The 27,873-nt window shown below is 42.6% G+C and overlaps 1 protein-coding gene across 1 annotated transcript; it reads left to right on the forward strand.

The window, feature by feature from the left end:
- The first annotated feature begins 2,425 nt into the window (after nt 1-2,425).
- LOC137341631 (angiopoietin-related protein 5-like) lies at nt 2,426-27,565 on the forward strand. The gene is made up of 8 exons (XM_068004930.1): nt 2,426-2,511; nt 3,300-3,532; nt 6,801-6,891; nt 12,937-13,003; nt 14,679-14,770; nt 18,604-18,724; nt 25,606-25,791; nt 26,874-27,565. Exons 3-8 carry the CDS (start codon nt 6,820-6,822, stop codon nt 27,170-27,172), a joined length of 837 nt encoding a protein of 278 aa, XP_067861031.1. The 5' UTR covers nt 2,426-2,511; nt 3,300-3,532; nt 6,801-6,819; the 3' UTR covers nt 27,173-27,565.
- The last annotated feature ends 308 nt before the right edge of the window (nt 27,566-27,873 follow it).

Genomic DNA, 27,873 nt, shown 5'->3' on the forward strand with positions numbered 1-27,873 from the left:
AAAATTTGACACCGAGCCACATAAGGAGATATTAGGATAGGTGACCAAAAGCTTGAACAAAGAGGTAGATTTTAAGGAGCATCTTAAAGGAGGAGAGAGAGGTTTAGGGAGGGAATTCCAAAGCTCAGGGCCCAGGCTGCTGAAGGCACGGCCCCCAATGGTGGAGCGATGAAAATCGGGGATATGCAAGAGGCCAGAATTGGAGGAGCGCAGAGATGTCAGAGGGTTGTAGCGCTGGAGGGGGTTGCAGAGATAGGGAGGAGTGAGACCATGGAGGGATTTGAAAACAAGAAAGAGAATTTTAAATTAGAGGTGTTGCCAGATTGGGAGCCAATGTAGGTCAACGAGCACATGGGTGATGGGTGAATGGGACTTGGTGCGTGTAAGGATATGGGCAGCAGAGTTTTGGATGAGCTCAAATTTACAGAGCGTGCAAGATGGGAGACTGGCCAGGAGTGCATTGGAATAGTCATAGAGTTATACAGCACGGATAGAGGCCCTTCGGCCCATCGTGTCCACGCCGGCCATCAAGCCCTGTCTACTCTAATCCCATATTCCAGCATTTGGTCCGTAGCCTTGTATGCTATGGCATTTCAAGTGCTCATCCAAATGCTTCTTGAATGTTGTGAGGGTTCCTGCCTCCACGGGCATTGTTCCGGAGGTTGAAATAGGCCGTCTTGGTGATGGAGAGGATATGGGGTTTGAAACTTGGCTCAGGATGAAATAGGACGCCAAAGGTGCGAACAGTCTGGTTCAGCCTCAGACAGTTAGCAGGAAGAGGGATGAAATTGGTGGCTAGGGAATGGAGTTCGTGGTGGGGATCAAAGATAAGGGCTTGGGTCTTCCCAATATTTGGAGGAAACTTCTGCTCATCCAATACTGGATATTGGACACGCAGTACGACAAATCAAAAGCAGTGGAGGGGTTGAGAGAGGTGGTGGTGAGGTACAGCTGGGTGTCGTCCGCATACATATGGAACCTGACGTGTTTTCGGCTGCTGTTGCCAAGGGGCAGCATGTAGATGACAAATAGGATGAGGCCAAGGATATGTCTTTGGGGGACTCCAGAGTTAACGGTGCAGGTGTGGGAGCAGGAACAGAAACCATTTCAGGAGATTCTCTGGCTACAACTGCATAGATAAGAATGGAACCGGGCAAGGACAGTCTCACCCAGCTGGAAGACTGAGGTGAGGTATTAGAGGAGGATGGTGTAGTCAACCAGGTCAAAGGCTGCAGACAGGGTTGAGAAGGATGAGGAGGGATAGTGTACCACGGTCACAGTCACAGGATGTCATTTGTGACTTTGATAAGAGCCGGTTTAGTACTGTGGCAGGGGCGGAACCCTCATTGGATGGGTTCAAATATGGAGTTGCGGGAAAGATGGGCACGGATTTGGACTTTGAATAGGAAAGGGAGGTTGGAGATGGGGTGGTAGTTTGCACAGACAGTGGGGTCAAGGGTGGGTTTTTTGAGTTGGGGAGCGATGATGGCAGATTTGAAGGGGAGGGGACCGGTAACAATATCAGCTAACGTGGGGGCCAGGAAGGGAAGTTGGGTGGTCAGCAGGGAATAGGGTCGAGGGAGCAGGAGGCAGGTCTCATGGACATGATCTGCTCGGAGAGGACATTAGGTGAGACAGGAGAGAAACTAGAGAAAGATGCGAGTTCGGTATTAAAATTACAATTAGATTTTTAAAAATGGAAAAAGTGAAGTTTTATATAGGGTTTGTGATCAGCTCTTCAGAAAGTGCACTACCTTGATACAGGTAATTAAACAAAATTAAAGTAAGTATTTTATACATGGTTTATTTAATTCACTTGCACTCCATATATTTGAGTTTTATGGGCAGAATTTGCTCCCAAAATGACAGAGGAGCTCAACAGCGCTCTCTTATAGTGAATTGATGGAGCAAGTTCCCACATTTGCACATGCGCACTAAAACGTGGAAATCATGATCTTGCTCCTATCAGTTCGCCTGCAATTTGACAGCTGCAAATTAAAGGGCCATCGCACGCTACAATCATTGAAATCAATGAAAAATCGCAAACTTGCTCATCCGCCCAGCTGGAAAGTAACTATTTACGCTACCAAAAGGTATGCTTAAAAATACCAGATCTAAACTAAGTTTTAAAAATGCGATAATTTTTTATGACTGCTAAACAACTAAAAATTAAATTAAAAAAATGTGGAGTCTCATGTTACTCTTTATTTTAATAGTTATTGGTCATTTAAAAAAAAAATCTTCTCCCTTCTCTTTAATTCAATTATTTCTTTGGCTTTTAATTAAAAAAAGTTATAATTTTTGTTTACAATGACTTCCAGAATACTAACTTTAAATGAATGAAGTCTGCCTGCCTGCTTGTGAGCATGACTCCTCTTCCTGACAGATTTTGTCTTCTATCCTCACAGACTGTTCCATGCGCAGCAAGTTACGCTTCTCAGAGGCTGAATTGATTGCGCACAATTTTTTTAAAAGTTCAAAATCAAGCAAGTTGACGCCACAGAGCCCGCAGTAAGTACATTCATTAATTTAATTTGCAGGAGCTGCAGCGATCGTTGGCATGCCGCTCTGCGCAAGTTCTGGCCCATTAATTTTAGTTCCAATGTTCTTTCCCTATGCATGTGGTTTTTTTCTGGACTACTGTATTTTTTTTACAGTTATGAGGGTGAAAGGTCAAATGTTTCAGGACATCAATAAATAGGCATTAACCAGATGAGATTAATTCCTGTACTTTTGATGCCCTTGTTTGGTGTTCCAGGCCCAGCTTGTCCTGTAACGGTGATATCGGCAATGTGCATCTTGCTGTCTAGTGCGCTGATCTCGCCGCTGATAACCTACTCCTTGTTTTGCTGATTTTCTAGTTCAACTAAGTGGCAGTGAATCAGAAGCTGCAGAGCCAATGGCCATTGAATGAAGTGTTATTTTGAAACTATTTAGACACATTTAAATGTCTAAAAAGTGTGATTAATATGGAAATGAAATGGGACGGTCGGGTAATTTCTAAGAGCTTGTGTAAGTCTGCTTGATGCACCGTATGTGATGTATGGCATTCCACGTTCCAGAGGAAGCTGGACCATCCGTTGTATGTGACCAATAAAATTTGGCTGGCATAACGAAGCATATTAGGAATATCAACAGGAGCACTCTAGACATGAGTCATAAATAAGGCGTAACATTAGCATTGGTGCCTGTCTGCAGAGTGACCCACCTTTCAGTGCTGTAACTGGAGCACAGGACTTAATTGACGTCCCAGTGCTGCACTCAATTGGTTATTCATCACAATGTTCCTTTCATTGCAGCTGTGACTTTGAAGGCCAGGCCAAGACGTACCAGGAGACAATGATATCAACTTCATGCTTTGTTCTGAATAAAGAGACCTTTGTTCCCTGGGGTTTGTATTTTCCTGTACAGGGTGGAAGCCTTTGTCGATTTCTTGGGAGCACTATCTGAAAGCCCTTATCAGCGTGAAGCCGGCGAAGATTGGTGACTGTTCAAAATATCTTCTGGTTTGAGCTTTCCCTTCAAGACAAGTGTGAGTAAGAAATTGATAAATATATACTTGGGAGTCTGGGGCAGAGCACGGAGTCCAGGAAATACATTGTGAACTATCAGAGCTGGTGATGGTCAGTGACTTGTACTTAGCTCCTTTGGTCAGTAACGTCAGCTCACATCCTCAGTCCATGTTTCACTCCAATTTAATTGTATAAATTGAAATTTAAATGGAAAGTCAAGTCGACATCACCAGTCAATGTTTACGCTTTTATAATGTTCGTCAAAATTTTGAACACAGAAAATTTAAAACTTGTTTTTTGATTTAGTTTTGTTACGGCTATAGTAAGCTCCTTTTTGGAGATAAGATTATATGTTTAACAAATAATTTTTGATACACTTTTTGCATGAAGTGAGGGTTACTGCTGTTGGAAATGTATATTTTGTAATATAGACAGATGCTGCAGTCCTGCGTCTATATGCCAAGAATGAGTTTTAAACACGGAGTCAAACGTTTGCAGGTTTATTAAGGGTTAAATGAACAGACATACAACACTGAGATCACATAAGATGCTGCTGCAGAAGAACATATGTTATAACAAGTTGAGCTCAACCTCTCCTCCTCCTAATTTCATCCAATTTATAGCTATGATCTCACCCCAATAGCTGCACTAATCCATAGGTACCTGCATTCCAAAACCCTTCACACATACTCTCGGTATAACTTGTACCAGTCTCTATCAAGATGTTCCAGGCCTTTTGAACATCTAGTAGTCAAGGTTTTCTTTCTGACGGTCATGGTCCCAAGACTAACAGTTTAGGGTAAGCAAGGCATAGAATGTATTATAATGGTTGCTTATGTATAACTTAATCTCTAAATATAAACAATGTATAGCCCGGCCTAGAAAGCAGCCTGTTCTGACCTCTGTATAGACACTGTTAACTACATCTGCAGTCTTTTAATTCTAAGCTTTTAATTATAGAGCTAATATAAAATGGAACCTAACATAAATGGATTCTTTTCGTACAAAATGGATTCCCTTAATATCTCTCAATCTTGATCTCTAACCGTATAGTTTCCACCTTATTGGATTATATTTTGACCTGTTCATAACCGCATTTTGTTTTCTGCTTATAAGTTTGAAATAAACAAGTACATAAAATAAAAAGTTTTATGTATGGGGGAAACTCCCTGCAAATATTGACACACTGCCTGGGATTCTATAAGGTTAATTTAATCAATCGTGCACCCAGCTGGGAACTTTATTAGCTGGAGCACATATCGAGTTGGGTGCAGGCCCTACACAATTTTCCATCCAGATGGCTGCCAAAAGGCACTCAGAAACATGGGTGAAGCTTCCTGAATCCTGAGCCCAGAAAGAGTTGCTGTCAACTGTAAAAGATAGACAATGCTAAAGATTTTTTTTTTATAGTTAGCAGTTCTCTCTGGGCCCAACACTTTTAGGCTTCTCTGGCTCCTTTTGTCTCTGGCATGTCAGCTTTGGACAGAAATCTGATGATCTCATTAATCTCCTAGATTCATCAATCCAAGTTTGAAAATCTATGATCTACATTAATCACAGGTTGGCTATTGTTAAGGTTGCATAGGAGGAGAAGAAGAAAATGAGTTTAATACTTAGACTTTATGATTGATAAAAACTAGTCAATGTGGCTTTACAATTGGTAGATCTTGCTTGACAAATCTACTAGTGTTTTGAGGATATATATTGAGTTAGTTAACCAGTAGATTTAATATACCTAGACTTAACAAAGCTTTTGACAAGGAAATTACAAAACAGAAAGGTATGGAATGGGAAATTTTTGAAGTGGATAACTAACTGGTTGAGTCAGCTGATACAAAGGGTAGTTGTTAAAGGAGAGACATGTACATGGAAAGAGATGACTTGTGGGATATGCAGAAATGGGTTTACGTGAACTACCCTTTGTCCATGCCTTTTGGTAGAGAAAGGAAACTTTCAGTCTGGCTCAGTCCCTCCCCTTGTGTATGTTACACTAGGCTGCAAGGGCAAATAGACAACCTACTCCTAGGCTTCCACTCTGTCAGGAAGTGTGCAACAATGGCCCAGTAAAGACGCAGCTTCAGATCATCCACCTCTCCCACAGGGCTTCCATTCAGTACTTGCCCATGTCGCATGACTGAGATCATAAACTCAGTGAAGGGGCGGACCGGATTTCTGTCCCTCCACTCCATGGTGCTTTGCATTGGTACACCAGTGCTCAGGGCTACTGTCCTACCCCAAAGAAACTGCAGCTCAAAGAGGACCCTGAAGCTTTGCACCTGAGATTAAGAGTCTCGTGCTCATTGACTAAGTTAACTTAGCATTCAGCCATTGATTCTCTGCGGAAAAACTCAAATCATCATTTTGTGAGTCATTGAGATGAGGGTTAGCTGGGGTGTCTAGAAAGTAAGAACCTACATTTAGATAAGCGCCTTTCACAACATCAGGACATCACAAAGCACTTTACAGCCAATGCAGTGCATTGGTATAGTCTCTGTTGTAACATAGAAAACACAGCAGCCAATTTGTGCCCAGTAAGGTCCGACAAACAGCAATGACCAGATCATCTGTTTTAGGTGTTGATTGAGGGCTAAATACTGACCAAAACAACTCTCTTCTTCAAACAATGAGGTGGAATTTTTTACTTCTACCTGAGAGGGCAGACGCCCTCGATTTAACATCTCATCTGAAAGACAGCACCTCTGACAGTGCAGCACTCTCTCAGTACTGCATTGAAGTGCTAGCCTAGATTATGTACTCTAATCTCTGGAGTGGGGCTTGAACCCACAACCTTCTGATTCAGAGGCGAGAGTGCTACCACTGAGCCAAGACTACACCTTGGAAAGGATATAATGTTCTCTCCAGTAATGTAACCAAATTGCCTTTGAAGGGCATATAAAAGCCAGTTTCTACACCAGCTACTTTTTGGGATAGCAATTTGCAATTATACTTTTAAGCTCCTTGAGACAGACCCCCTTTGCTCTATGCAAAATGATGGAAGGTTGATCTTATCTGAGGAAAGAAACAAACTCTGAAATTGTGAGGCTACATTGCGTTTAATAAAAAATAAAAGCACCAGAAACCCTTGTTATTCTCTGCAGACTCTGCAACCACTCCACCTGTCTACGATTGTACTGCTTTTCTATCTGTCTAAACTGATGGTTGAAGACTTTCTTACCCTACTCAGAAATGGTGTCCTTACTTTTGAACTAACACAAATGTTTTAGAAATGGTACTTGAATACTTATCTCTGTGTTATAATGAATTGTCTTTTCTTTTTGTGCATCACAGAAAAGGAACACCCCCAGAGATGCAGCCAGCGGCCTTTTTCCTAAACATTGCACTATTTCTGAGCCCTTGTTTCCAATCAATTTGCTCCATGGTAAGAATTTCATGGTTTCTGTCACTTCATGCCATTCTTAATGTGATTTTTAAAAATAAGTGAATATTATTCTATTTAAATAATATAAAAATGATCAAAGCTACAGTCAAAATTAATTGGTGAGCAGATGTGCCTAATTTAAAAAACACACACCTAATAATGTCCATAAATTCTGGAGGAAAATTGGAAAGAAAGTGAGCTGGAGGTTAGTGAAATTATGGATCAGAATTAGGAAACAGTTCAGGCAGAATTGGGCAGTACACAAACCTGGGGTTGATTCTGCAGTCCCATTGCAGCGGCAGTAAAATTGTACCTCCCCTTTTGCACCAAGCTGACCTTGCCCTAGGTTGCAAGGTCAGGTCAATTAAATGATTAGAATATGCTTCCTTTATACATTGACCCAGGCTCAGGGAGTGCACTGATGGAGGGGGTGAGATATCTGGAAAATGTAACAAGAAATGGAGTCTATGGATTAGTGGTGCAATGGCACAGCCTCTGACCGCCCGTTTGATGGCTGCTGAAGTAGACATGCTGCTGCATGAGGTGGGTGCCCTTTTTGGCATTCTATAACACCCTCCTCACAAGACCTTACCTGGCAGGAGGTGGTGGCCAGACTTTACACTGTGTACAGTACAGATGATGGTGAAGACAAAACGTTGTATGGTAAGACTACCCAATATTGTCAAGTACTAGGTAGATGGCCCAATATTGCATGCCACAAAATGTTACCTGCCAACCATTCACCATCCCAAGCTTTCACACAACCTGACAGTTCTTTAATTTCATGTCATCCATACCATGCTTCACCAAGACATACATTCAAACTGTAATTTATATTTGAAACCCATGATAAACTCATATCATCTAAGGACATTAGAACATTGTACCATAAACATAAGAACTTGGTTCACTAAAACAAGGACGTTTAAGAGGAGATCCTATAGAAATATACTGAGTTAAGAGGGGTTTTGATAAGCTAAATTGTGAAAAACTAGTTCAACAGCTCAGAGAGTTGGTAACTAGAGGCCATTCATTTAAGATCATTACCAAAACAATGAAAGGAAGTCATGAGAAATGTTTTTATACAAAAGATTGTTAGGATATGAAATCCCAGTGGTGGAAGCAAAATCCACAAAGCTTTTAAAAAGGAAAGTAGATAAGTAATTTAAAAATAAAAAAAATAATAGAGTATGGGATTTCTAGAGAGCTGTCACATGTGTGATGAGCCAAAGGGCTTCATTCTGTGCTGTAAAATTCTATGATTCCACTTACTGACACCCAGGATGGGCTTCAGGTTAGGCATATGACAGTCTTTGGTGGCCTCTTGTACTTTGGGAAAAGCAGCAGTGCAGTGACATTGGGTAGCCGTAACATACTATTCAGTGGGAATGGAGATGAAAGTCCTTGCCACACTGCTTGATACATATGTGAGCAACACATTAGTTGATATTACAGTGCAGTTGTGGGCAGTGCTAACTTTTTCAACTGTTGGCAGTGCTGTCCCTCTCTTGGGACTTGACTGAAGAAGTCCTTGCTTCAGGTGGCAAAGCTCTTTACATAAGAACATAAGAAATAGGAGCAGGAGTAGGCCACATGGCCCCTTGAACCTGCTCCGCCATTCAAGCAGATCATGGCTGATCTTCAACTTCAACTCCACTTTCCTGTGCAATCCCCATATCCCTTGATTCCCGAGAGTCCAGAAATCTATCTATCTCAGCTTTGAATATATTCAACAACTCAGCATCCACAGCCCTCTGGGGTAGAGAATTCCAAAGATTCACAACCCTCTGAGTGAAGAAATTCCTCCTCATCTTAGTCTTAAATGGCTGACCCCTGATCCTGCAATTATGTCCCCTAGTTCTAGACTCTCCAGCCATGGGAAACAACCTCTCAGCACCTACCCTGTCAAGCCCCCTCATTATCTTATATGTTTCAATTAGATCACCTGTCATTCTTCTAAACTCCAGAGTATAGGCCCATTCTACTCAACCTCTCCTCATAGGACAACCCTCTCATCCCAGAAATTAATCTAGTGAACCTTCGCTGCACTGCCTCTAAGGCAAGTATATCCTTCCTTAGATAAGGAGTCCAAAACTGTACACAGTACTCCAGGTGAGGTCAAATCAAAGCCCTGTACAATTATAGTAAGACTTCCTTACTTTTGTACTCCAACCCCCTTGCAATAAAAGGCCACCTATCCATTTGCTTTCCTAATTGCTTGCTGTACCTAAATGCTAACTTTTTGTGTTTCTTGTACAAGGACACCCAAGTCTCTCTGAGCACCAACATTTAATAGTTTATCACCATTTAAAAAATATTGTTTTTCTATTCTTCCTACCAAAGTGAATAACCTCACATTTCCCCACATTATAATCCATCTGCCACCTTCTTGCCACTCACTTAACCTGTCTATATCCCTTTGCAGACTCTTTGTGTTCTCCTCACAGCTTTCCCACCTAGCTTTGTGTCATTAGCAAACTTGGATACATTACACTCGGTTCCTTCATCTAAGTCATTAATATAGATTGTAAATAGCTAAGGCCCAAGCACCGATCCTTGTGATACCCCACTAGTTACAGCCTGCCAGCCTGAAAATGACCCGTTTATCCCTACTTTCTGTTTTCTGTCTGTTAACCAATCCTCTATCCATGCTAATATGTTACCCCCAACCCCATTAGCCCTTATCTTGTGTAACAACCTTTTATGTGGCACCTCATCGAATGCCTTTTGAAAATCCAAATATACAACATCCACTGGTTTCCATTTATCTACCCTCAAAAAACTCTAATAGATTTGTCAAACACGATTTCCCTTTCATAAAACCATGTTGACTCTGCCTAATCATATTATGATTTTCTAAGTGCCCTGTTACCACTTCCTTAATAATGGATTCCAGCATTTTCCTGACGACTGATGTCAGGCTAACTGGCCTGTAGTACCCTGTTTTCTCTCTCCCTCCTTTCTTGAATAATGGGATCACTACCTTCCAATCCACTGGGACCATTCTAGAATCTAGGGAATTTTGGAAGATCATAACTTTAACTAGCTTCCTATTAATCCAGATCTAGCTGTGGCAGTTGGCCTCAGTGTGCAGGCCTGATCTGCTATCTGCTTATTTCCCTGGCATGCCTTCTATCATCTTATACCACCTCAACTATGAAATACTGTATTTGAGGCACTTTAGTAACAAACTTGCCTTAAAGAACAAAAAAAAATTGGGCCCCAAAATGTTTTTCTTACAAAAACTATTAATATATGTTTCAGAAATATGGAACAGTGTCTAATGAAAAAGAACTCAGTACTAAAAAGGCACTGTGTATATTGCACTATATATATATATATATATATACACACACACAAAGTCTGTTTCACTTTAAGAGCTTCTTCACCCATGAAACTTCCCTTGCTCACATTCCAAAAAGACACACAAGAAAAAAAGGAGGAAACCTGGGGCAAATTCTGCAGAATTGTGCTGGGTGCTCACTTAAATATGTTTCATGAATTTGAAAGGATTTGTGAAAGGTAGGTCGTGCCTGACAAACCTGATTGAATTTTGTGAAGAGATGACTAAAGTAGTGGACAGGGGAATGTCAATGGATGTTATTTATATGGACTTCCAGAAGGCATTTGATAAGGTCCCACATAAGAGACTGTTAGCTAAGATAGAAGCCCATGGAATCGAGGGAAAAGTACGGACTTGGTTAGGAAGTTGACTGAGCGAAAGGCGACAGAGAGTAGGGATAATGGGAAGGTACTCACATTGTCAGGATGTGACTAGTGGAGTCCCGCAGGGATCTGTCTTGGGGCCTCAATTATTCACAATATTTATTAACGACTTAGATGAAGGCATAGAAAGTCTCATATCTAAGTTTGCCGATGACACAAAGATTGGTGGCATTGTAAGCAGTGTAGATGAAAACATAAAATTACAAAGGGATATTGATAGATTAGGTGAATGGGCAAAACTGTGGCAAATGGAATTCAATGTAGACAAATGTGAGGTCATCCACTTTGGATCAAAAAAGGATAGAACAGGGTACTTTCTAAATGGTAAAAAGTTAAAAACAGTGGATGTCCAAAGGGACTTAGGGGTTCAGGTACATAGATCATTGAAGTGTCATGAACAAGTGCAGAAAATAATCAATAAGGCAAATGGAATGTTGGCCTTTATATCTAGAGGACTAGAGTACAAGGGGGCAGAAGTTATGCTGCAGCTATACAAAACCCTGGTTAGACTGCACCTGGAGTACTGTGAGCAGTTCTGGGCACCGCACCTTCGGAAGGACATATTGGCCTTGGAGGGAGTGCAGCGTAGGTTTACTAGAATGATACCCGGACTTCAAGGGTTAAGTTACGAGGAGAGATTACACAAATTGGGGTTGCATTCTCTAGAGTTTCGAAGGTTAAGGGGTGATCTGATCGAAGTTTATAAGATATTAAGGGGAACAGATAGGGTGGATAGAGAGAAACTATTTCCGCTGGTTGGGGATTTTAGGAGTAGGGGGCACAGTCTAAAAATTAGAGCCAAACCTTTCAGGAGCGAGATTAGAAAACATTTCTACACACAAAGGGTGGTAGAAGTTTGGAACTCTCTTCCGCAAACGGCAATTGATACTAGCTCAATTGCTAAATTTAAATCTGAGATAGATAGCTTTTTGGCAACCAAAGGTATCAAGGGATATGGGCCAAAGGCAGGTATATGGAGTTAGATCACAGATCAGCCATGATCTTATCAAATGGCGGAGCAGGCACGAGGGGCTGAATGGCCTACTCCTGTTCCTATGTTCCTATAAAACCTGGGCCATAATGATGCAAAATCAATGCAAACACCCAAGTACACAAAATGCAACAGACTGTGGGAAAGGGGCGCAGGGCATGCTCTCCCAATTCTGCAAATCCCCCCAGCGTCTATGATCAGATCCTTGGCTTGGTGATCCTATTAAATGAACAGAGGAAACAAACAGTGAAGATGGCCAGAAAAGCTTATGAAAGAGGTTGAATCTTTAAAAAAGCTTAAACTACCGATTGAGGTCAGCAACGCATTGTTTTACAAAGCCCAATGATTGAATTTGTAGCCCCGTTTGACATGCTCCAGAGAGAACCCAGCTCTTGCTCCATATCCAGTACAGTGCAAAACTGGTAGATTTCAAAGACATGGCCTTCTCCATACCAGTGAGACAGCTACAGCATTAGAGAGATGTAGGAAGGCTATCTGTTTACTCCACGATTATGACTCAAGCAGTATCACATTGATCGCTTGTGCTTAATTCAGACCTCTATGTTCGCACCAGGATCATAACCAGAGCTTGAACCAGGCATTGTCAACTGGGCATTAAGTGTGGCCGGAGCAGAGAGGAAAATTTGACACAGAGGATCATAAACCGGTAACAGAACTTGCTTGATTTTCCTTCATTTAAATTCATGGAAAGAAAATCTGGTGGGTTCTGTAAGGGGCGTGTAATCTTCCCTGCCAGATTTTCCTCTCTACGCTCTACCCAGGCTGTGATTAACACCCAGCTCGTAAAGACGAAGCTCTGTCTCATCTATCCTTGCTACAATTCTCTACAACTGCAGCTGTTGTACTATCTAATGTCCAAGTGAAAAACTCCATTCAGGCCCTCCATTAATCCAAAGATCAACATATTTCACTTCCAATTTAAGATCTTTTTCAATTTTTTGTGGTTGGGTAGTGTATGCCTAATGGCAGTTTGAGATCTATTCTCTGTTACAAAGGTGGTAAAGCAGCTTCAGTATGAAAATATCTATGAAATAAACAATGAAAATGCTGGAAGCACGTAGCAGGCCCGAAAAAAGATTGGTTAGAGTTTTGTGTCTGTATTCTTCTGAATACTGTACAGATGATGATGGACCTGCTTTGTATTTCCATCATTTTCTGTTTTACTTCAGTGGAAGTGATTCTGAGAAGCATGCAGTGTCTATCAATTACAATTTTACATTATCTCTACGGTAAGAGTAAACACGGGTAGTTATGAATAAATCAGGCAAAGTTTTTTAATAATTTTTTTAAATTTCATTTCCTTTTAGGAAAAAGTGCTGGTGAATGCAAATCTACCTACTCAAGTTTGTGATGGTGACGAATGCAAAGTGGAAGGTATTTAAGCTGAACTTCTTAAACAACAAACTATTTTGCTGACAGTTAAAAATGCTTACTTGAGCAAAATCTCAGCCTTCCTGGCCTCTTCACTTTTTAAAAAAGCTTTCCAGTTCACAGCAGACGAAATAAATGCCTTCTCTCAACACACCTATGCTCCCATATGCTTAGATTTTTTTTCCTGTACAATGCATAATTTTTCTGGCTGTTCTTTCTATATATATTTAGAAGTACAAACACAGCAAGAAAGTTTCCATACTTTTCTTGGTAGGTTCTCATGTGTGCATTTAGGGGAAAAATATATGAATCAAGGTTCTGTATCGTAGCACTTCCTTTCACTTTGCTTCATATGCTTTTTTTTTGCTGCTATGTTTCTTTGCATTTTCCATTTTGTGACCTTTAAACATGTCAATTTACAGTACCCACGTAACAGACAACGGCAACAAACATTTTTTCTGTTAGAATAAACAAGATCACATATTTTCCTAGGGAACATGGTGTTCGTTTCAGATTTAATTATATTTCCTGGAAGGGTGGGGGCGGGGGGTCCTTGGGCAATCCTTCCTGTGTCTTTTTAAGAGTGGGTACCTCAATTGGTGAGTGGCAAGGATAGAATGTCTTGGGTTTGGTTTTGGTCGGGTTCAGTCAGTGTTTCTTCTTTGTGTGGTGGATAAAATGAGCATTATGTCTTAGGATGTGAGAACACAGGAGATTGCAGGGAATTATCTCCTGACTGTTCAACAACGGAAACAGGATTAGTGTCTAATGGAGATCAACTACCACTTGTAATGTTCCCCCTCTCTCATATCTATTTTGAGGTTGAGTTTCCATAGAGAAGGTGGCATTACTGAAGAATCTGTTTATCACACAACTAGCAAATTACATTTACTTGTGATACTCAATTGAAATTTCATAATAAGATGCATGCAACATCTTTCCTATTTTCGTAACAAATTACTTTTCATAACTGCTGGATAGAAATTGGATGAGCTTCCACTGATACAATTGTATCATTGTAATCTTTTTCCAAATTATTGGAGAACATTTTATACCTGTATGTGCATGATGTGGTGTAGACCTAGAAGACCCCAGGATATGTTCAGTCAATGCTGAATTATCTGATCCTAGCTGAGGTCAATGTAGAGCACTACAGCTGGCCTCCAGGTCCTGGTGGAAAATGCAATTGTTGGATGAAGGCAGGATCGGGATCAGCCGTAATGCAACTTCGGTGGACAATTAGTTTGTATAGGCTCACACATGAAGAATAGCCACTCAAGCAGAGTGCTGGAAAAAAGCTAGTGCCCATGGAATGATATTTCTACATAAAGCAGCACTTTCAGGAAAAGAGAGAAATTGAGAAAACAAAACATTTTACACCTATATTTTGCTGCTTTTGTAAAGTCTGTTTCCCTCTTTAGAAATTCACCCCCTGAAAATGTTGATGCATCACGCCCCTTAAGAACATGTTTTTTTGTTTAAAAAAACTGAAGAATAATCTTGTAACTTAATCTGCAGCCTCTTATGTTCACACATACTGTGCAATGGCAATTTTTACTACAACTTTTATGCTACCCAATTATAATGTGTATCAAATTTGGTAAAGTTGATTTTTTTGAAATATGCTTCACAGATTATGGTAGCTGAATTTTCAAAATCTCTAAATCTTATTTTGAAGGAAATGATTGTACACACATCAAGAAACTATTTCCGCATGCAACAAGTGGGATCTATGTGATTCAGCCAATAGGAAAATCCAAGCCATTTAAGGTATTTAATTATTGTTATCCACTTGGTTTGAGATTGGTATTGGCTTTCAAAATTTCATGATCCAGTAATACAGTAATGCATTTAATTGTTTTCAGGTGCATCTAAAAACCATTGCAATTTTTCTAGGCTAATAATTTGTATAAATTAAATTAATTTTTTTGAAATTATAGCAAAATGAAGAATGTCTTAAAAAAATTAATAATTGGCATATAGAACCTCATCTCACTCCAGTCAGTTAGCTGGAGCCATAAATGTGATAATGAGTTTATTGTGCCTATCACTAAAGTTAGGCTGCAGAGGAGCTGAACACACTGGGCTCGATGTTACCAGGCCTGCGGGTTTCCGGCGGGTTGGGTTTCGGGAGCGTGGTCAACACGCTCGGTGAAATTAGTGGGTTGCCCGCGCGATCGTAGCAGGCAACACACTAATAGGAATCAATTACCTGCTCCTCCGGGGTCCACGCTGCTGGTCTGCGCGTCGGGCGGGCTGCGCATGCGCAGTACGATCTGTCAGCTGGAGGCTCTCTAGTTAAAGGGGCAGTCCTCCACTGACAGATGCTGCAACCAATGGAACAAATTTCAGCATGGAGCAGCCCAGGGGGAAGGCTGCTCCCAGTTTAATGATGCCTCACCCCAGGTATCAATACATGGGGTGAGGAGGAGGGGGAGGACAGAGATCTTCCACCCGGCGGGCGGGAGGAAGCGGCCAGCCTCTGCCACCAAGAAGGCCTGGCTCGAGGTGGCAGAGGGGGTCACCTGCGCAACCAACATATCGCCCACCTGCATACAGTGCAGGAGGCGCTGCAATGACCTCAGTAAGTCAGCCACAGTGAGAACACGAAGTCTTTCCCCTACACTCCATCTGCCACAACACTGCCCCAACCCCACATCTCCTTTGGCACCGCCAACACTACTCTGTCACATCACCCCTCATACCCACTCAAACCCCATCCTCATCTTACCTCCACCTACTCACCTCGCCAGTACTCATCCTGCCACTAACACGCGACCCAATCCTCATACAATCTCATGGCTCTATCCCATACTCACCCTCTCGTGCATCTCCCTCACGGCCAGCCTCACTCAACCTGCCACCACCTGTGCTGCAGCCACAGGGCATGCATCACATATGTGCAGTAGGCAGCATAAGGCAAATGTTTCGTGAGCATGAAGGGGGTGCACAAGGGTGTCGGAGGGTTTGCCATGGGTGTTACCTATATTGAATTTCAGAGCAACAAGCAGCACACATTATATTGGCACCACCACTGCCATGTCTCCGCGAATCCTGTCTGTTGTGTCCAATAATGCCCGCTCCTGGGTATCACTATGAGGACCCACCACTGATGCCACCCATCGTGTTACTGCAGAGTAGGTGCAGGTGTATTTGCAGGGCTCTTCCGCGCAGACCACTGAGAGACATCGGCGGTGTAGCCGGCTGCACCCTGGAAGGATGCGGAGGAGAAGTTGTGGAGGGCAGTGGTGACTTTGGCAGCGACAGGTAAGCACTTGGTGCTGGGGCCAGCCAGGAGCAGCTCGGCATGAAAGAGCCTGCAGATCTCCACGACTACATGTCGAGCGAATCTGCGCCTCCGTGTGCACTGCTGCTCGGAGAGGTCCGGGGAGCTTCGCCTCGGTCTGTGGACCATGTGGCGAGGGTAGTGCCCTCTGCAATGCGTCTCTCTCTGCGGTAGCCCTCCCTCCTGCTGTGCAGGTGGGCGTGCAACAACACCGTGTTGGGGGGCTCCACGTCTCTGCGGCGGACCGCGTGGACTGCGAGGCTGCTGGGGCTGGTCATGCTGTTCGTCCTCCGAGGGTGTCCACGCACCACCCATCTGGCAGGTGTTGGTCTGAGGGGTTGTGCAGGGTAGGTGGGTGGTTCCTCGGACTGGGGCTGCGGTTTCGTGTCGGTCTGTCCTCTGGCTTGGCGGGGGGCAGGGGTTGCCCTATGTGACGCGGTGGCCTCCTGCGTGGGTGAGGGCTCTCCCCCGTGGAGTGCACCTTGGCAGCTGCCACAGGCTGCTGGCTGCAACACGCCTGGTTGGAGAGAGACTGTTTCCCCCAGTGTGGGAAACTCACTGCCTTGAACCTAAAATCCCACACTTCCTCTTTTGACAGCTGATTCAGCTCATTAACTGACCTCAACAAGCAAGGTAAGTACTCTCAAGTGGAACCCCGCTGGCTTTAATTGCCTGCGGGATTCCCACCAGCGGGGGCCACGCACGCAGCCCCGCACGTCATCGGGGAACCCGGAAGTGGTCGGGATCGCGGCGCGATCCGGTCACGTGACCTCATATCGGGATTTTCGGGGGCCCCCCCGCTGGAAACCCGACCCTAAAATCAAGCCCACTAAGTCTGCTCACCCTGCTGTTACTCAAAACACTAGTCCTGGAGGGAACCAATTTTAATTGATAGATCTCATCATCATGGAACTAACCTAGCCAGACGGGAGCAGGTGCCCAGATCATATCCACACACATTAGAACTCTTTGTCTGGAATACCTAACTATATATTAAATATTTTTTCAGACACTGATTTTTCCAATTAACATGAATTCCTTGAAGCAGTGTTGTATTAGTACTGAATGATCTAAAATAAATTGAAAACATTATGGTAACATTAAGTTTGTGAAAAAATGTGTTTAGGTGTCTAAGGCAATTAAACCATGAAAGTCTCTCTTAGTTTTCTTTTGTAATCATACACGTCGTATGAGGAAACCTATTATGGATTTTCCATGGATTTAGTATTCTTGTTTTACTTTTCTCGAATATTTACATAGTAGCACAGAAACAGGCCATTTGGCCCAGCTGATCTCTGCCGGTGTTTATGCTCCACACGAGCTGCCTTTCACTGTAATTCATCTAACCCTATCAGCACATCATTCTATTCCCTTGTCCCTCATGTACTTATCTAGCTTCCCCTTAAATGCATCTATGCTAGTCACCTCAACTGCTCCATGTGGTAGCAAGATCCACATTCTAACCACTCTCTGGGTAAAGAAGTTTCTCCTGAATTCCTTATAGGATTTATTAATTACTATCTTATATTCATGACCCCTAGTTTGGACTCCCCCGTAAGTGAAAATAGCTTCTCTATGTCTATCCTATCAAACCCCTTCGTAATTTTAAAGACCTCTATTAGGTCACCCCTCAGCCTTTTTTCCCAGAGAAAAGAGCCCAGGTCTGTTCCATCTATCCTGATAGTTATGAACTCTCAGTTCTGGCATCATTCTTGTAAATCTTTTTTGTACCTTCTCTGGTGCCTCTATATCTTTTTGTAATGTGGAGACCAGAACTGTGCACAGTACTCCAAGTCTGGTTTAACCGAGGTTCTATACAAGTTTAAAATAATCTGTGCATTTCAATTCTATTCCTCTAGAAATGAACCTCAGTGCTTTGTTTTAAATCCTTTATGTCATGGCTATTAAAATGATGCAATGCAACAGTCGAATTCAGGTAGCACTTGGATTTGAACTATAGCAAATGCCCATTTTGGTGAAAAGAGAAACTGTTAGTGGCGTTTGAAGTTATGAATGTTCCGAATGATTGATCTAGATACAGCTTATAGTAGACATTGTAAGAACACTGGGATTGATACCCTGACAAAAATATTCATCAAGTGCACCAGACGAATCCTTAACCCTTCACCTTAACTCCTCACCGTGAAACCATTTGGGGTTTATCACCTATTTTATGCCTAGGAGTTGATGGTGCTTAAATTTGGCTTACATTCAATCTGACTACTGACTCCATTTTGAGGATACATTTAAGGAAATTCTTAGGGCATTTCTCCTATGACATACTGTATGATTTATTTTGGTGTAATGCACATTATAGGTATTCTGTGACATGAAGGATGATGGAGGTTGGACAATATTCCAAAATAGGAATGGTTTAGATTCCCTGAATTTTCACAAAAGTTGGGCTGAGTACAAGGAGGGATTTGGACACCCTAGCTGTAAGTAATCTCTCTTTATCTCACAGTTACTATTTCTCAGGTTCAATAGATAAATAAGATACATAATTAACAATTCTGTTATTACAATTTTATGAAAAGAAACCCTGAAAATGTTATCATCAACTCTTACAGCCATTTCAGTTAAAATTATAGAAATACATAATGTACACCTGGAAAAATCAAATCCTGCATCTTTAACAATGTCAACAATCCAAGTCACAATTGTCAGGCTTTAAAACAATTAGTTTTTTTCCCTCTGCATTTTTGAAGTTAATCCATTTCTTCAGATTAATAATTACATATCTGAAAGCGAGCAGAAAGATTTTTTTTGGGGGGGGGGTGCAAGAATTCTGTTTACACATTTTTTCTGGTATCAGTCGTGGCTCAGTGGTTGCACTCTCCTCTCTGAGTCCAAAGGTTGTAGGATCAAGTCCCACGCCAGAGCCTTGAGCACATAATCCAGGCTGACACTTTATTGTAGTACTGAGGGAGCGCTGCACTGTCGGAGGTGCCGCCTTACAGATGAGACATTAAACAGAGACCATATCTGCCCTCTCAGGTGGACGCAAAAGATCCCATGGCACTATTTGAAAAGGAGCAGGGGAGTTCTCCTTAGTGTCCTGGCCAATATTTATCCCTCAACCAACATCAGTATGCAGTTAGTATGCAGGTGCAGCAGGTGATCAAGAAGGCCAACGGAATGTTGGCTTTTATTGCTAGGGGGATAGAATATAAAAACAGGGAGGTATTGCTGCAGTTATATAAGGTATTGGTGAGACCGCACCTGGAATACTGCATACAGTTTTGGTCTCCATACTTAAGAAAAGACATACTTGCTCTCGAGGCAGTACAAAGAAGGTTCACTCGGTTAATCCCGGGAATGAGGGGGTGGACATATGAGGAGAGGTTGAGTGGATTGGGACTCTACTCATTGGAGTTCAGAAGAATGAGAGGCAATCTTATTGAAACATATAAGATTGTGAAGGGGCTTGATCGGGTGGATGCGGTAAGGATGTTCCCAAGGATGGGTGAAACTAGAACTAGGGGGCATAATCTTAGAATAAGGGGCTGCTCTTTCAAAACTGAGATGAGGAGAAACTTCTTCACTCAGAGGGTAGTAGGTCTGTGGAATTTGCTGCCCCAGGAAGCTGTGGAAACTACATCATTAAATAAATTTAAAACAGAAATAGACAAGTTTCCTAGAAGTAAAGGGAATTAGGGGTTACGGGGAGCGGGCAGGAAATTGGACATGAATTTAGATTTGAGATTAGGATCAGATCAGCCATGATCTTATTGAATGGCGGAGCAGGCTCGAGGGGCCGATTGGCCTACTCCTGCTCCTATTTCTTATATTCTTATGACTAAAACAGATTATCTGGTCATTATCTCTGCGGTTTGTGGGACCTTGTTATGTGCAAATTGGATGCCGTATTTCCTATATTACAAGAGTGACATTTCAAAATAAGTACTTCATTGGCTGTAAAGCACTTTGGGATGTCCTGAGGTCATGAAAGGCACTATATAAATTCAATGTCCTTCTTTCTTACTTTTCTTTTTGATTGTGTGTAAAAGTGGCTATTTCAAGTTAAAGATTTTTAAAAAAAATTCCTGTTGCGAATTCCATTTGTGCACTTTCATTTTCTCATTGTGCCATAGTCGAAGGGATATTTTCTTGGTGACCAAAGCACTATGTTCATAATTATTAACTTTTTGTGAGTAAAAAATTTAAAATGAAAGAGTCGCCATGGGCACTGTGAAACCAATTTCCAGCTGAGCTGGTGTAAATAGTCCTTTTTCCAGAGTATTATAAGTGAGCTGGTTAAAAAGCATTTAAATGCGGTGGGACTCAGAAATTTTACACCCAAAATTATGGTTTGGTGGTGAACTGTGGCATTCAGCCTATGCATTAAGATTGAATTAGATTTTTAAAAAAAGTATACCATCATAATTTGCAGAGAAAGCACATGGCTGGAGTCTTTATTTTTAAAGAAAGCGTGAACTAGTTCAGTGTTATCCAAGAAATTACATTCCTGATTAGTAAATAAAAAATGAGTAATAGACAAAGTCATTGGCCAGGTGATCTCAATACTCATTTGCACATGTCTATATGTGAACTTTAACCTTTTGTTGGTAAAATGGCAAGACAAAAAGCAGAATGGGTGAATGTTTTTTGATGGTTGTGAGTGCTTTACTTCCTTGATTACTGAATGTTGTTAGACGATTATTAAGTAAGTATAGGCATTTACATGTATTGTCCGAGTGGATGTAAAGTGTTTTCTACTAAAATTTGTGCATGTGGCTAAAACGGTTTTGCCCTAGCCACATAAGCAAGAATAAGCGAATTAAAATTCAATTAATTAATTAAATAAAATCTGGAATTAAAATACTAGTATCAGTAATGATGGCCATGAAACTACCGGATTGTCGTAAAAACCCATCTGGTTCACTAATGTCCTTTCGGGAAGGAAACCTGCCATCCTGACCCGGTCTGGCCTATATGTGACTCCAGACCCACAGCAATGTGGTTGATTCTTAATTGCCCTCTGAAATGGCCTAGCAAGCCACTCAGTTGTAAAATCTCGCTACGAAAAGTCATAAGAATAAAACCGGACGGACCACCCGGCATCGGACACGACCACGGCAAAACACCAAGCCCAGTCGACCCTGCAAGGTCCTCCTTACTAACATCTGGGGACTTGTGCCAAAATTGGGAGAGCTGTCCCACAGACTAGTCAAGCAACAGCCTGACATAGCCATACTCACAGAATCATACCTTTCAGCCAACGTCCCAGACTCTTCCATCACCATCCCTGGGTATGTCCTGTCCCACCTGCAGGACAGACCCACCAGAGGTGGTGGTACAGTGATATACAGTCAGGAGGGAGTGGCCCTGGGAGTCCTCAACATTGACTCTGGACCCCATGAAATCTCATGGCATCAGGTCAAACATGGGCAAGGAAACATCCTGCTGATTACCACCTACCGTCCTCCCTCAGCTGATGAATCAGTCCTCCTCCATGTTGAACACCACTTGGAGGAAGCACTGAGGGTAGCAAGGGCACAAAATGTACTCTGGGTGGGGGACTTCAATGTTCATCACCAAGAATGGCTCGGTAGCACCACTACTGACCGAGCTGGCCGAGTCCTGAAGGACAGAGCTGCTAGACTGGGCCTGCGGCAGGTGGTGAGCGAACCAACACGAGGGAAAAACTTACTTGACCTCGTCCTCACCAATCTACCTGTCGCAAATGCATCTGTCCATGACAGTATTGGTAGGAGTGACCACCGCACAGTCCTCATGGAGATGAAGTCCCGTCTTCGCACTGAGGACACCATCCAACGTGTTGTGTGGCACTACCACCGTGCTAAATGGGATAGATTCAGAACAGATCTAGCAGCTCAAAACTGGGCATCCATGAGGCGCTGTGGGCCATCAGCAGCAGCAGAATTGTATTCCAGCACAATCTGTAACCTCATGGCCCGGCATATTCCTCACTCTACCATTACCAACAAGCCAGGGGATCAACCCTGGTTCAATGAGTAGTGCAGAAGAGCATGCCAGGAGCAGCACCAGGCGTACCTAAAAATGAGGTGCCAACCTGGTGAAGCTACAACTCAGGACTACATGCATGCTAAACAGCGGAAGCAACATGCTATAGACAGAGCTAAGCGATTCCACAACCAACGGATCAGATCAAAGCTCTACAGTCCTGCCACATCCAGTCGTGAATGGTGGTGGACAATTAAACAACTAACGGGAGGAGGAGGCTCTGCAAACATCCCCATCCTCAATGATGGCGGAGTCCAGCACGTGAGTGCAAAAGACAAGGCTGAAGCGTTTGCAACCATCTTCAGCCAGAAGTGCCGAGTGGATGATCCATCTCGGCCTCCTCCCGATATCCCCACCATCACAGAAGCCAGTCTTCGGCCAATTTGATTCACTCCAGGTGATATCAAGAAACAGCTGAATGCACTGGATACAGCAAAGGCTATGGGCCCCGACAACATCCCAGCTGTAGTGCTGAAGATTTGTGCTCCAGAACTAGCTGCGCCTCTAGCCAAGCTGTTCCAGTACAGCTACAACACTGGCATCTACCCGACAATGTGGAAAATTGCCCAGGTATGTCCTGTCCACAAAAAGCAGGACAAATCCAATCTGGCCAATTACCGCCCCATCAGTCTACTCTCAATCATCAGCAAAGTGATGGAAGGTGTCATCGACAGTGCTATCAAGCGGCACTTACTCACCAATAACCTGCTCACCGATGCTCAGTTTGGGTTCCGCCAGGACCACTCTGCTCCAGACCTCATTACAGCGTTGGTCCAAACATGGATAAAAGAGCTGAATTCCAGAGGTGAGGTGAGAGTGACTGCCCTTGACATCAAGGCAGCATTTGACAGAGTGTGGCACCAAGGAGCCCTAGTAAAATTGAAGTCAATGGGAATCAAGGGGAAAACTCTCCAGTGGCTGGAGTCATACCTAGCACAAAGGAAGATGGTAGTGGTTGTTGGAGGCCAATCATCTCAGCCCCAGGACATTGCTGCAGGAGTTCCTCAGGGCAGTGTCCTCGGACCAACCATCTTCAGCTGCTTCATCAATGACCTCCCTCCATCATAAGGTCAGAAATGGGGATGTTCGCTGATGACTGCACAGTGTTCAGTTCCATTCGCAACCCCTCAAATAATGAAGCAGTCCGAGCCCGCATGCAGCAAGACCTGGACAACATCCAGGCTTGGGCTCATAAGTGGCAAGTAACATTCGCGCCAGATAAGTGCCAGGCAATGACCATCTCCAACAAGAGAGAGTCTAACCACCTCCCCCTGACATTCAACGGCATTACCATCACCGAATCCCCCAACATCAACATCCTGGGGGCCACCATTGACCAGAAACTTAACTGGACCAGCCATATAAATACTGTGGCTACGAGAGCAGGTCAGAGGCTGGGTATTCTGCGGCGAGTGACTCACCTCCTGACTTCCCAAAGCCTTTCCACCATCTACAAGGCACAAGTCAGGAGTGTGATGGAGTACTCTCCACTTGCTTGGATGAGTGCAGCTCCAACAACACTCAAGAAGCTCGACACCATCCAAGATAAAGCAGCCCGCTTGATTGGCACCCCATCCACTACACTAAACATTCACTCCCTTCACCACCGGCGCACTGTGGCTGCAGTGTGTACCATCCACAGGATGCACTGCAGCAACTCGCCAAGGCTTCTTCGACAGCACCTCCCAAACCCGCGACCTCTACACCTAGAAGGACAAGGGCAGCAGGCACATGGGAACACCACCACCTGCACGTTCCCCTCCAAGTCACACACCATCCCGACTTGGAAATATATCGCCGTTCCTTCATTGTCGCTGGGTCAAAATCCTGGAACTCCCTTCCTAACAGCACTGTGGGAGGCTCACCACCACCTTCTCGAGGGCAATTAGGGATGGGCAATAAATGCTGGCCTCGCCAGCGACGCCCACATCCCGTGAACGAATAAAAAAAAAAGCAATTTCTTTTGGACAACATTGAACTAGTTGGAGTAGTGGTAGATGCTGCTTCAAGGTGGCTTCAACACCACTGAAGAACTGTGAAAAATACAAAACAATTTATATACCTTTAATGTAGAAACATTTCCCAAGATACTTCACAGAGGCTTAAGGAAATAAATATATGCTGAGACAAAGGAGATATTAGGAGGGGTGACCAAAAGCTTAGGCGAAGGGGTGAGTTTAAAGGAGGCTCATAAAGGAGGACATAGGAGTTTAGGGTGAAATTCTAGAGTGAGGCTGAGGCAGCTGATGGTACAGCTGCCAACAATAGAGTGAAGGGAAGGGAGGGAAGGATGTGCAAAAGGCCACACTCAGAGGAAGAGTGTGTTTGTGGGGATTGTAGGGTTGGAAAAGGCTATGGAGATTGGGAGAGGTGAGGCCATGGAGGGACTAGAACACAAGGATGACAATTTGAGACACCGGGAAACTGCTAGCTAATGTAGGTCAGTGAGGACAGGGTGTTGGATGAGCACTTGGTGTGGGATAGGATATTGGCTGCAGAATTTGGATGAGCTTAAGTTCCCGGAGGGTGGAGGATGGAAAGCCAGCCAGGAGTCCATTAGAACAGCCAAGTATGGAGCAAACAAAGTCATGGATGAGAGTTTAAGCAGCAGATGGACTTAGGTAGGGTGGAGGTGGGGGATGTTAGAGGTGGAAGCTAGAGGTGGAAGCAGGCGGTTTATGTGATTGAGAGGATATGGGATCAGAAATTCAGCTCAGGGTCAAATAGGCCAACGTTATGATCGTTTGGGACAGTGGCTGGGAAGAAGGATGAGTCAGTGCCAAGGGTACAGAGTTTATAGCTGGGGCTGAAGATGATATTTCAGTTTTCCTAATGTTTACCTAAAGGAAGCTGTGGCTCATGGAGGACTGGATGTCAAAACAAGCAGTCGGACAGCAGAGTTGTCGAGGGGTCGATAAAGGTGGTGGAGAGGTTGGGACTGTGAGCAAGTGGTGATTACCAGCAGGCTGTCTGCAGTCTATGTTCAAAACTCTGTACCAAGCAGGGGCCAAGACCTAAGAGATAGGTGGAGCTCACTGCCTGCACAAAGATAGGTGCTCAATATATTTCAAACTTCGAGATTTACTGAATTAGTGATATCACAATCATGGAGGGAAGATTTGCTGGTTTTGCCATCTATAAAAAAATTCTTAAATGGGTTCTAGAATGGTTTTACTAGAAGTAGTGATCAGAGTAAATCTTCCCCCTGCATTCATAATGTCACTAACTGGAGAACTCTTCCCCCTACATCAAGGAAAAGGATTACTATTCCATTACAAAAATCACTAAGACCATTTTGTTTCAGTAATTCTTCAGTTTCCTCTTTTGTAAGGTGAACATTGGCTGGGACTGGAAAACATTTATTCACTGACTAACCAGGCAAACAAGAAATTTAAACTCCGAGTAGACTTAAAGGATTTTGAAAACGGGAGTGCACATGCAGAATATTCTGAATTCCGGATTGATAATGAAACAGAATTTTACAGACTTCACCTGGGAAATTACTCAGGAAATGCAGGTAGACATTTTTGTATGATCTTGGCTCAATTGGTAGCATTGTTGCCTCTAATTCAGAAAGTTGTGGGTTCATGCCCCACTTTAGGAATTGGGCACATAATCTAGGCTGAAGGACTACTGCATTGAGATGGATGTAGAAAATCCCATGGCACTATTCAGAGCTCTCATCCTAACCAACATTTTTCCCCTCAGCAAAGACCAACAATTTTCACTTTTATAACATTATGCAAATCAACTGTTCATTTATATCTTTTGCAAATTGGTCAGTATATCCCTACATGACAAGTGACTACATTTCAAATGTAATTCATTGGTTTTGAAGTGCTTTGGGATATCCTGAGGTGGGATAAGATGCTATATAAAAGTTCTCTTTTTCTTTATGCCACATTTCTGATGCTGTGGTACAGTTGTCATAGCATTTGCAGAATAGTTCTGATTCATCACAAACTGTTAAGAGCGGTGAAGAATCCACATTAACACCTAAGAGAAATCTTGCACAATCATTTGAATGAGATGAAATACTATAATGTGTAACACTGCATCACACAGAACTTTCTCAATTTGTGGTATTGGTCTCATGCATGGTTGCACTTGGCGAGGCTTGTACAATATCTAGTGTAAGAGTGGCTGCACTCCTTAACAGGCCTGTTCTAAATTGCTATTTATGACAATACTTATATTTCAATTGAATAAAATTCTTAGCTATTGTTTTTAGGTTCTTAAGGCATCAGTTCTTGCCTTTGTTTAAAATATGCATCCTGTCTAGCCAAAGGTTTTATAAAATTACAAGAAAGGAAATGTTTTATATTCCTCCAAATCAAATAATGAGGACCAGTGTACCCAAAATTCACCTCTGCTAGAGTCAGGGAGGCTTTTTATAATAGTTTCCACAAGCTCCAGGTGCTCGTGGTCGATTCTTCTATTCTTGTTAAGAAAACCATTCCAGAAATGCAGTAAAGTGATTTGTATTTATTAAATATAATTCTACTGATAATAGATATCCCTACTCACATAGTTCAATATTGACTATTACTCTATTACTGCATCAAAGTTGACAGCAATATTACTGTTTTTTGTGCTCAGGAGATGCATTCAGAGGACCAGGACCTCCCGAAGAGGACCAAAATGGACATATGTTCAGTACTTACGACCAGGACAATGATGATTGCACACCTTGTATCTTTGGTGACACTGCAATTGAAAGCTGCAGTGTTATGTTTGGTAGTGGATGGTGGTTTAGTCAATGTGGAATGGCAGATCTGAATGGGGACTGGCATTCAAAAGATGATAATATTGGTTGGATGTCTGGAGTACACTGGAAAACTTGGAAACAGCTGCCATATTCACTGCAAGTCAGTCAGTTAAAAGTTGTATCGGTGTAAATTCTATAATACAACTATTGGGAGACTAATATAACAAACATTAACAAGTACAATTTTTAATATCTTAAGATTATAAAACTTTTACTTCATTCTTATTACCTAAGCTGTTATACATACAGTAAACATTTTGTAATTTAACTACTTATGATAGATTAAAAATGTGTGGTTTAACCTGTTTACTAAAACTTAAATGTTTTTACTTTGAAACTGTTGTATAGCCTCAGAGACATAATTCTCATTTGATCAAATAAGAATGATCTAACTATAGTGACTAACACTTGCTAATCTCAGTACTCTTCTCAAAAATAAAATCATTAAGAAACCAGGTTATGCCTTCTAATCTGCCCAGAAAGTATTCTCAACTCTGTTCCATCTGACCTATATTTGTCAAACTGAACTTTGGTAACTCCAAGAAAGGTTGGTATCAGCTGAGCATGATAGAGGACTGGAAGTGCTATTATTTTCAAGGTAATTTTTTGCTGCTTTTCTTGGGCCACCACACACATCTCCATCAATGCCTCTCTGAAACCAGCCTACAGCAATTTACTCTCTGTGGTAACACAGCTCTGCTTGGACCAAACTTGTAATGTAGATTAGTATCTTGCCGTCAGCACAATTGTGTATCCTACAATTTGGTGGAATACTGTACCCTTTTAAACAATTTCATACAGTCATTCTACTTTTAAATAACATTTACTAGT

Source organism: Heptranchias perlo, chromosome 24, assembly GCF_035084215.1.
Source record: "Heptranchias perlo isolate sHepPer1 chromosome 24, sHepPer1.hap1, whole genome shotgun sequence".
Taxonomy (NCBI): Eukaryota; Metazoa; Chordata; class Chondrichthyes; order Hexanchiformes; family Hexanchidae; genus Heptranchias; species Heptranchias perlo.

What these genes read in the sequence shown, in the direction of transcription:
- LOC137341631 (XM_068004930.1), top strand. Translation starts at nt 6,820, where the DNA reads ATGCAGCCAGCGGCCTTTTTCCTAAACATTGCACTATTTCTGAGCCCT. An exon ending in TCCAATCAATTTGCTCCATG is followed by an intron (nt 6,892 to 12,936) that starts GTAAGAATTTCA and finishes ATTTCCTTTTAG; the next exon opens with GAAAAAGTGCTGGTGAATGC. An exon ending in GAAAATCCAAGCCATTTAAG is followed by an intron (nt 14,771 to 18,603) that starts GTATTTAATTAT and finishes TGCACATTATAG; the next exon opens with GTATTCTGTGACATGAAGGA.